Source organism: Megalobrama amblycephala, linkage group LG3 (assembly GCF_018812025.1).
Source record: "Megalobrama amblycephala isolate DHTTF-2021 linkage group LG3, ASM1881202v1, whole genome shotgun sequence".
In the NCBI taxonomy this organism is placed as follows: domain Eukaryota; kingdom Metazoa; phylum Chordata; class Actinopteri; order Cypriniformes; family Xenocyprididae; genus Megalobrama; species Megalobrama amblycephala.
In genome coordinates, this window is record NC_063046.1 from 45,944,370 (window position 1) to 45,956,116 (window position 11,747).

At 35.6% G+C, this 11,747-nt stretch overlaps 1 protein-coding gene across 1 annotated transcript in view; it reads left to right on the forward strand.

The window, feature by feature from the left end:
• LOC125265420 overlaps positions 1-11,747 on the forward strand; it is a 68,670-nt gene that overhangs the window by 55,588 nt on the left and 1,335 nt on the right. The window contains exons 9-11 of the mRNA XM_048185633.1: positions 3,178-3,477; positions 4,419-4,739; positions 11,542-11,571. Coding sequence (XP_048041590.1) covers positions 3,178-3,477; positions 4,419-4,739; positions 11,542-11,571 — 651 coding nt within the window. The remainder of the gene's footprint in view (positions 1-3,177; positions 3,478-4,418; positions 4,740-11,541; positions 11,572-11,747) is intronic.

An 11,747-nucleotide genomic window follows, 5' to 3' on the forward strand; every position in this document is an offset into this window, starting at 1 on the left:
GTGATGTGATTGATTTGAATGTGAGGAAAAAAGTAGTATGTTTAACAACATGCGCATTGTTTAAAAACGCGTATAGCCGAACACAGAAGTAATATACGATTGAAGTGCATTTTGATAATTTCAGACATAATTTATTGACTCTTTGTTATTTAGGCATTGAACAAATACAAGTACCTAGAAAGGGTGGTGATATTAATAAAATGTTATTACAGAGAGCAGCTTTTTATTTCCATTAATCTTTTTCCTAAAGGTTTAAATTTGGACTTTGATTTGAAACCTTTTTTTGTGATTTATATATATATATATATATATATATATATATATATATATATATATATATATATATATATATATATATATATATATTTTTTTTTTTTTTTTTTTTTTTTTTTTTTGTATATATTTGATTCCATTTGTTACCAGTGTTGATTGGATTATTGGTTGATGAGTTTGATAACTTGTATCAGGTGTGATTGACCATGTTGAGAAAATAAGAAATTGCCTTTTTTTTTTTGACTATTTACTGTTTGCCTGACCTGACGAAGACCTCTTTGGTCAAAAAGTTGTCTTTTTAATAAATTTTGAGAGCAGCAGTAGCAGTGTGCTGATTTGTTTGTTTACATAAAGTTGATTTGAATGTGGAAATTAGAAAAAAAAGTTCTCTTTCTTCACAAAAGATCTTCATTGTGTGAGATCTCTCTGATGCACATTTATGAGAGAATCTCAACACAGTGGTCAGCAGTGCAGATCCTCAGGTTGTGTCATGGGAATGACCCCTTTTATATGAACTCAGTGTTTCTGGTATGACTGACTTTCTTTCTATGGAGCACTAAAGTGTTTTTCCTTCCATGTAATGGTGTCCAGTGTTGTTTGGACCCAAACATTTTTCAAAATATCTTCTTTTGTTTCACAGAAGAAGGTCAAACAGGTTTGGGATGACATGAATGAACTATCCATTTAAGCACACATATCAACATGGTGCTTTGAGACACACTGATCAATTACATCCATTTCTAATCCGTCCATTTAAGAGTTCAGGGGCCGTATTCACAAAACATCTTAAGGCTAAAAGTAGCTCCTAACTTGCCAATTTAGGAGAAACTATGGGCATGTCAGTCCTAAATTTAGGACTCCTAAGTTTTTGCTCTAAGACTATTGATTCATTTTCAGATGCTTTTTGAGAAAATTATTGTTTGTTTGAGGTGAATTCTACGGTGACCCAGTAGTGCAGAACACAACAAAATTTAAAAAGCAAACATAAATTCTCAACACAACGAATCAAGCCACAATACAACAAAATCAAGCCACACAACGCAATAAAGCCACAATACATCGAAAATGCTCCCAGCCACTAGGGGGCTTTCCGAGCTCAGTAAAGTTAGTTGTCCTTGCCACTGTTCTACAGAGTCGGCAGTTTTACAACAATATCAATACCATGATTAGTTTTAATAGAATGTAATCACTGTATATCCTCATGAAATATTAATTCAAAACCATCTACCTCCATTATAGCTGCATATTTTTACCTGTGAATGAATTGACACACTACCGTGGCTCAGGGGAACGACTGCCAATTCCACCAAGTGTTTATAAACATATCATTTGTTTTCATTAAAATTACTTTCAACATTTAGAAACAGACTTGTTCAAATTCCAAAGCTTGTAGTCAGGGTTCCTGTGGATCCTAAAGAGTCTTAAATTAGATTTTTAAAATTTAAGGTCATAAAAAGTCTTATTTTTACTTATGAGAGGTCTTAAATTTTATATGACCATTTGACTAAGACATATCAAAATCATTTACCAAATTAAAGCTATCTAATTAGCGTACATATTATTTTATTTTTATTTGTGGATTTGCTTGTTTATGTGACAATTTGCGGGCCTCGTGGCATTTAACTACTACAGTGTATAATGTCTGTCTCCTGCACGCGAAAGGAAGAGAAAGCAGACGAAAATGGGTAAATGTCAGTTCAGTAACCATTGTAAGTTCATTCTTTGTGTTCAATATTTATTTAACCTTTAGTTGGTCTTACCAATAGACCTTTATCACAGCAGAATTGATTAATGAAAGCATTGTTGCCAACTTAGCAATTTTGTTGCTAGATTTAGCAACTTTTCAGACTAGCTTAGCAAAGCACCTGAAGCACCTAGCAACAAATTTAGATATTTTAAAAATGTATTTGGCAACTTTTGGCAACTTTTGAAAAGTGACTTAAACAATCTTAATTACTCAAAAAGAGGAAACATTGAACAGCAGTCAGTCAAGCAGCACATCAGCCTGGAGAGAGCTGAAGAAAGATGACAGTACACACTTCATATGTGAATTAAGATGATAGTTGCAGTTGTTCAATAATAGTTGATTTATGATACAGCATGTTATTAGCTTGTACCTATAATTGATGTTCAGTTAGGCACACTGTAAATTGTAGAAAAACAGTAAAGGTTCTGGTAATTTTCTGTCAGGAAAAGATCTGTTAAGTTGTAACCCTACAAACACAGAATGCAATGTTAAATTATAATACAGTTAAAACACCTGTGAAAAATTAATACAGATAATTCCTTTATATTAACACAGTACATTGTGCCCTATTTTTAACTACCTAACTAACTAACTAAATAATACACTGCTTAAAACTATAATTGTTCAAAATGTGTAACTGTTCAATAATTAAAATAAAAATATCTGATCAAAAATATGTTTATATTACTTTTTATAATATATTTATATTATTATATTCTATTTATATTATGAACAAATCTAAACGGGTGATTTCAAATCATATTTTTATGTGTATTTATGCAATAATGCAGTTTTGCATCATGGTTACATGTTAACATCATCCCACAACATCATTTAGCAACTTTTAGCAACAAATTCACCCGCCTTTAGCAACTTCCCTGAAAATTTGTAGGCAACACTTGTTTGATTTCGTTATGTTGTGCACTACTGGGCCACCATAAAATTCAGACTTTTTTCACACATTTTCCCTCTATTTTCTTATTTTAGATTAAAGGAGAGTCTTTAAATAGTCAAGCTAAACTAAATCTGTGCGTCTGATGTTTGTTGTGGATTTCAGGCTGTTCTGTTGGTCAAAACACACATTTTTTGTTGTCTGATGTTGTTAGTTTCTGTTTCTATTTTCTGATCTCTATTTCTCTGTTTCTGTGCTGCTGCAGCTCAAGTGAATGAATCAGTGCTGAAGGGACGTTATGTCACTCTGAAGTGTAATACTGAAATACAGAAGGATGATAAAATACAGTGGAAGTTTGAAGAGAAACTCATAGCTGAAATGACTGGAGAGAACCGTGAGAATCCTCAATGGACTGATGATGAATTCAGAGACCAAATGAAGCTGAACCCTCAGACTGGATCTCTCATCATTCAACAAACCAGACCTGAACACTCTGGATTATATAAGCGAGTGATCAATACCAGAGATTATTCAACATTCAGACTCTTCGATCTTATCGTCTGGGGTGAGTAACACAAAGTCTTTCAGTGAAACAGCAGCAGTGTATATGACAGACCTTGTGTCAAAATATGATTATAAAAGTGTTCAGTTGTGTTATATTAATGATGGAGAAACTCTGAGCTGTTCATCATATCACTGCACTGCTTCCATAGCAGATCTATACTGATGTAGAAATCAACACACTGTAATGTCAGGATCAAGACCTTCTAGTGGAATTAATGGACAGAGTTCAATCATTCTTGACTGAAAATGTGTTCAAATGTGTCTCTATTTTATCAAAGCTGTAAGACTCAAAAAGATCATGTGGTATTTTTTCATGAAGTCAACTGTAAATACAGGCAGTTTCAGATTAATTAATTTTAATTTTATAATAATGAATGAATTTATGAATGTATTTAGTCAGAGCTGGTTTGTGGTGTTTCAGACAGATGTGGTTCCTCAATGAAGCAGCTTCAGACAGTCTTCTTTCAGATGCTGTTGTCTGTTCTGAAGCTGTTCTTCACACAGACTGTGTTGCTTCTGTCTGCAGGATTGTTTGATCAACTTTATCAGTCACAATCCTCCTCATTATTCCTGATCATTATTGAACTGCAGTACAGTCATTATCTGATCACAAATCAAACATTCAGAAGCGCTTCTTCACACAAACACAATTCAACACACTCATATTTCATGTCATTTGAGTGGATTTTTACTCTTAGAAACACAGACTGGAGTTCAACACAGTTTCATCAGTCAAACACACATGAGGTGTAGAGATTTAAACTTACATTCAGATTTCTACAATGACAAGTTGAGCTCTTTTCATCTTAAAATAGAGTAAATGATGTGTTTGTGATTCAGTATGTCAGGTGTGATATGACAATGTTTCTTCTGTTTATTTCTGCTGCTGTTGGTTTTCTGCTTCTGATTTCTCTTCTGTATTTTTCTCTGTTTCTTTGACAGATGAAGAGAAGTCAGTGTCAGTGATGAAGGGGGCGGATGTGACTCTACATGCTGAAATACAGACAGGAGATAAGATATTCTGGATGTTTGGAGATGACAACAGTCTTGTAGATAAAAACACAGAAGAAAAGTGTGAAGAAGAAATTGCTTATCGTGAGTCTGAGTACAGTGATGATAGATTTACAGACAAAGTGGATCTGAATCGTCAGACTGGAGATCTCACCATCAAGACAATCAGAGTTTTCCACACTGGAGAATACAAACTAAAGATCATCAGAAATGGCAAAGCCTCATTCAAGATATTCAATGTCACTGTTTCTGGTGAGTGAAATATTTACTTTCATTGTAATTGATTTAATATTAGATCAGTATTGTGTTGTTATTAAAGGATAATTCAGACAAAAATGTCTTTATGTCGTCCTGAACCCACAAGACTTTTATTCATCACAAGATTTCTGTCCATCCATTAAAAGTCTGGGGGAAAAAAACTTCAAAGCTCAAAAAAAAAAACACTTCCTGTTCACATGAGAGTGGACAGCAGTGCAGTTCTTCAGGTTTATATAGTGAGAATGGCCCTTTTGTATGCATTGGTATTCATTGTATACAATGTTTGGACCAAACATTTTTCAAAATATTTTCTTTTGTTCTTTGCTCCATGTCACTTCAAATGATTTCAGTTATCTCAATAGGTCCTTACAGCCTTCATCCGCAAAAGAAACAAATTCCACAGCGACACCGACCAAGCTAATAAATACAGTCAACAAGAGTATGAAAACGACAAATTATTGTCATGGTTTTGCCACAAAATACGTTTTATTGTGTCCTGAAAGCGAATATTCACACTCTGTCTTTCAAACACACACACATATAGTACGGACACACACCTGCACAGAAATGTGTTGTCAGCGCTGCTCTGATGAATTAATAAACTTAGTTTCACTATTAGTAGAGACACTACTGCTGTCAGAGACACACAGACTCAGGTAGGCTAATTCTCTCTCTCTAACTGTATTAATAACTGTATCAACTGTATTATAGTCTGCTATCAAGGCTCAAGCCTGCATTACTAGCTCTGAAATGATGTTTTGGAATTAGCAACGGAGACTTGGGATGAGATGTGTAAGAAATTAAAGTGTTTTAAGGAGAAAAACCTGACAGATGTCTTGAAATACACCATCAGAACAGTGTCTTGAGGTGTGGAAACCGTAGTATAAGCAGAATTATTGTCTCCATGCCATTGAATTATTAGTCATGAACTTCATCATTCATCATGTTAACTGAGGCCTGTAGAGTCTGAGGTGTCTCTGTTGGGTTGTCTGTGATTTCTCTGAGCATCACACGGTCTGATCTTGGGGAGAATCTGCTGGGACGTCCACTCCTGGGAAGATTGGTGTCTGTTTCGAACAGCTTCCACTTGTGAATAATCTTCCTTCTTCCTGCTTTTATAGAGTTGATCACATGTGCTGTTGATCAGTTAATCAAAGGCATTTGATGACCATTACTTCTGATTCCTACGTTACAGTAAGAGTGTCCTTAGTTTTCCCCCATGGCTTCTTCATTTTCTCCTAGTTTTTGTTAAAGGCACACTATGTAGTTTTCACCACTAGAGGTCGCTCATTCAAAACAAAGGTGTAGCTTGATGATTCCTTGATTTCACTGAATCATGGGAGGTGTTGTCTTCATGTCTACAGCTGGTGGATAAGAATCGGGACAGGACTCATGGATGAGCAAATGTATTTAAGATTTAACATTACTGTAATATGAAGTAGGGTGTGGCTGAAAGCCATTGAGGTGTAACGGGACCGCTGGAGTGATTGCTAATGAGAGACGAGTGCGACACACGTCTCGAGAGCAGTGGAGCTTTTATTATGCCGCAGTTGTCACTTCTGCTTCTGGTCACGTGTATGTGTAGTAGGGATGAGTACCGACACCCGGTATTAAATTGACCCCGGGGCTAAATTTTGAAAGACCGGTGTATCGATAAGCTCTGACGTTAACGGTTCTGCTATCGGTACTGGAGAAATTATTAAGAAAATACACGTGCATTTATTATTGCTATATAGACATTATCTTGCAAATTCTATCTCACCAGAGTCGCCAGCTGTTTCTGTATGCAATAATATTAGGGAATTTGTCTGATGCATTTTTGCTTTCACAATCCAGAAGAGAGATCGCGCTCATGCAGAGGAGCTACAGCGCGCGCAGCCGCTCACATGAAAGCCTAATAGTGACGATGGATGAGAGAACTAAACAACTAAACGTCTGCTTACACTTTAGGCCTGTGCTTTGATATTAAGCTACTTTTATTTTTGATTTCGATGTTTGCTTTCAAGGATCATCAGAAAGAAGATATCTGAGGTAAAACTATTAAAAACTAGCCGCGTTTCGTCTAGCACACTTCATTCTCTTCACAGCTGCGCTGGTTTGTTCCTCCCTAAACCCAAACTTAAAGGGTTAGTTCACCCAAAAATCAAAATTCTGTCGTTAATGACTCACCCTCACGTCGTTCCAAACCCGTAAGACCTCCGTTCATCTTCAGAACACAGTTTAAGATATTTTAGATTTAGTCCGAGAGCTTTCTGTCCCTCCATTGAAAATGTATGTACGGTAGACTGTCCATGTCAAGAAAGGTAATAAAAACATCATCAAAGTAGTCCATGTGACATCAGTGGGTTAGTTAGAAGTTTTTGAAGCATCTAAAATACATTTTGGTCCAAAAATAACAAAAACTACGACTTTATTCAGCACTGTCTTCTCTTCTGTCTGTTGACAAGTGACGCTGCTGCTTCCTTCCTGTTTTACGGCGGTTGGCATCCAGCTTATTGGTGCATTAGCGCCCCCTTCTGCTCCGGACAGTGACGCTGCTGACCAGAGGTTGCGTTAGACTGTAACTTTGTCCATCATTTTGAGGGACAGGGTCGTAAAAAAATCATACTCTATTATTACCCGTCATTTTAATTTTCATTTTTTAATTATAACAACACATTTAATTGCTTTTATTTTTGTTCACATTTGAATTGGTAATTCACACATGAAATTTCTCTGTACTGTACTATAGGCTACGTGTTGGTAGCCATTAAAGAAAAAGTGGTTTCATATTGATGTTTAAAAAGTCCTATGTTATGTTTTAAATTCATCTATTTGATTATGAAAAGTGAACAGCATGAGTAATAAGATGCATCATAAGATGCGCAGTATGTCGGGAGACATGGAGTGAGTCAGACATGATTTTGGGTCAGACATGGCACTTTATTTTGTAGAAAGCCTTTCTTGAAGTGAATAAAATGAAATGGACAGAATTTGAAATCTGAGACTTTGTTCCAAATCAAAAGCAACACAAAGCTTTAAGCCTATTGCGATTTATTGGGTCGGAGGCGCACTATGTAGGCTAGCTACTGTTTATTTGTCAACTGAAAAAGGCATATAGCCTGGGATTTACGAATCGATATTGGTCTTATGAATGCGACCAAAACAGCAAGGAGACATTTTAATTGTTTATTAATAAAGTAATGTTTTCTGAATCAGTGTCAGCGGAAAAGATGAAGTTGACATTGACTCTCATCATCTCCTAATTAGTGGATGCGCTTAGAGAGAGAATGCACATTTCATTCGGTTTATTCTACATAAACAGAGTAGCCTATTTCTTTTCGTTTTGAATTATTTCGTTTTCGTTAAAGTAGATATTTCATGCTTTCTATAGATATATTTCTTATGTCTGTGAGGCAAGCAGCCGCTGAGTTTCGGTTTATTCATGTAAGACGCGCTCCAGTTCACGCGCCAGTGATCGCGCCTGCTCCTCCATGTCATGATTATATTGTCTGCTATATTTGCTTCTTATTCATTACATTCAGGCAATTGGTTGATGAAACATTGATTAAAATTAAGATACAATTTTTACAAAACGAAATTCACTTTAAAGAAAGGCTTTCTACAAAATAAAGTGCCATGTCTGACCCAAAATCATGTCTGACTCACTCCATGTCTCCCGACATACTGCGCATCTTATGATGCATCTTATTACTCATGCTGTTCACTTTTCATAATCAAATAGATGAATTTAAAACATAACATAGGACTTTTTAAACATCAATATGAAACCACTTTTTCTTTAATGGCTACCAACACGTAGCCTATAGTACAGTACAGAGAAATTTCACGTGTGAATTACCAATTCAAATGTGAACAAAAATAAAAGCAATTAAATGTGTTGTTATAATTAAAAGATGAAAATTAAAATGACGGGTAATAATAGAGTATGATTTTTTTACGACCCTGTCCCTCAAAATGATGGACAAAGTTACAGTCTAACGCAACCTCTGGTCAGCAGCGTCACTGTCCGGAGCAGAAGGGGGCGCTAATGCACCAATAAGCTGGATGCCAACCGCCGTAAAACAGGAAAGAAGCAGCAGCGTCACTTGTCAACAGACAGAAGAGAAGACAATGCTGAATAAAGTCGTAGTTTTTGTTATTTTTGGACCAAAATGTATTTTAGATGCTTCAAAAACTTCTAACTAACCCACTGATGTCACATGGACTACTTTGATGATGTTTTTATTACCTTTCTTGACATGGACAGTCTACCGTACATACATTTTCAATGGAGGGACAGAAAGCTCTCGGACTAAATCTAAAATATCTTAAACTGTGTTCTGAAGATGAACGGAGGTCTTACGGGTTTGGAACGACGTGAGGGTGAGTCATTAACGACAGAATTTTCATTTTTGGGTGAACTAACCCTTTAACGTCAGAAACGGCACAATCGGTGATTGTTGTAAAATGCAGTCTTTACCGTTGCTAAATTGCAGTAAAGGTTTGATTAATTATTATCAACGTTTATAACTTTGAAAGCTCAATAATCTGCGCAAGAGACGCTTTTCCTCAGGCTGAATTGTGTGCGCGCGCTTCAAAACAGATCGCAAATAGACAAACAAATTACACTTTGGGCTTCAGGTGCACGTCCAATCGATCAAATACACACAAAAATATGTTAAAATGACCGGATTGGAGCGTTTTTAACTGCTTAAACGCAGTTTATATCGTAAGTGTACATGAACAGCTGGGAGAAAATCCGATGTGTGTTAATATCTATTGTCTTAAAGTGACAGCAGTCACCTTCTGACGATTGTGCCATCAGTGTTAATCAAACAAGAAAATGCAAAGAGAAAGTCACTCACAGCACTTCATCTGAATATAGTTAGCTTTAATAAGATTTAATCTATTAATTTATACTGTGAAAACCATGCAGTGTTATTTTACATTTGGTTACTTAGATTTCTTTTATAGGCTAGGCCTATATTATTTACATGAACACAAGAACAAATGAAAGCTTTGTTTCTTTGTTAATGTTCTTACTGTATCTTATATAAAACACCAAATATGTTGGACACTATATAATATAAAGCAATGTTAATTCAGCTCTTTATATATATATATATATATATATATATATATATATATATATATATATATATATATATAATAAACAAAAAACGGTAAGAATACCGTTAAAGTACCGGATCGATAAGCAATATCGGTAAGAGTAGTAATACCGTTAAAACCTTAAGGATACCCATCCCTAATGTGTAGTAACACAGCTCTGTTTATTAGATACATTTGTGTGTTGAAAGTTGTTATAATGCTACTCTGCGTGTTCGCTAGGCGGCTGCTATGAGACACTTGTTGAACACTGCAATAAGATTTAAAGGTCCCGTTCTTCATGATCCCATGTTTCAAACTTTAGTTAGTGTGTAATGTTGTTGTTAGAGTATAAATAAAATCTGTAAAATTTTAAAGCTCAAAGTTCAATGCCAAGCGAGATATTTTATTTAACAGAAGTCGCCTACATCGAACGGCCAGTTTGGACTACATCCCTCTACTTCCTTCTTTAATGACGTCACTAAAAACAGTTTTTTGACTAACCTCCGCCCACAGGAACACCAAGAGTTGCGTTTGTAGAGTGTGTTTGTCGCCATGTCGTCGAAACGCTGTTATTTTCATCCCGCAGTCCAATCACCGGGTCTGATTCCGGCTCAGATTGATATGGTAAAATTAAAGACATGTTTACAATAACACTGAGCGCGTGCATCTCCACGTTATGGTAAGAGGCGTGACCTTTCCGGGCAAGATACGCTAAACTGCTGTCGAATCACAACACAGGAACCGCTGGCACAATCAGAACTCGTTACGTATTTCTGAAGGAGGACTTCATAGAACAAGGAAGTCATCAGCCCGTTTTTATGACAGTGGAAACAGCGGTATACAGATAAGTAAATTATGTGAAAAATACTGTGTTTTTTTACACGCGAAACATGAACACATGTTATATTGCACACTATAAACACAATCAAAGCTTCAAAAAAACACGAAAAACGGGACCTTTAAACAATGAGACTGTTGAGCTATATACCATTGATTAGTTTTCTGTTGATTAATGTATCCAAACAGTTGCTCACCTGTCTAATAAAACACAGAATATATTAAAGCATCTCTGGTGTTTCCATGGTTTCTACAAATAAATACCCTCAGAAACCAAGGGTAACGCAGGTATGATGTCATTGGTATGCGACGTATGGACACGCTTATTTCTCTGGATTTAAATATTCATTTGGGATAATGTACACAAGTCAACAAAATCTATAACACTGCTCTAGTGGTTTTTGGATATTTTAGTCTAAAAATCCTACATACCTGCTTTTAAAATAAATAATGACAGTGTGATATGTCATGTGGTGTTGTTCATCTGCGGTTTGATTTTGATCAAGACACTTTTTCCAAGTCATCTCAATGGTAAAAAGTGTCCCAATCAACCTGAATTCACCCTGTATATAATGCTGAATTAATGATTAAAGTTTCAGAATGATTTAAGTTGCTGCATCACCTCAGTGAATTGCTTCAGCATTATTTATATCAGTGATCTGTAGATGAAGCAAAAATGTGTATTGTTTTCTTCTTGCCAGAAATAGCAAACTGTCCTTGTCTATTTCACACTGATAAATCAGCATCTGAATGATGATTATGTAGAAATGTCAAACACATATTCATTGTTTAAAATGTACAAAAACACACTTGGTCTAATGGAAACATTCTCCTTGTATTTCTTTGTTTCTATGTGCCGCCATCACAGATGAAGAGGAGATGAAACCATTGATGAAGGGTGAGATTCTGTCATTTGAATATCTTTAAAGCATGATCATGATTGATTGTGTGAGATGTGGCTTCATTCACTTTAGTTTTTTCATTCAGTTTTCAGATTTCAAACAGTTTAAATGAACTGTTTTAGTTGCTTATTTTAGTAGATACGTGAGTTCACAAGAACAATAAATATGATGT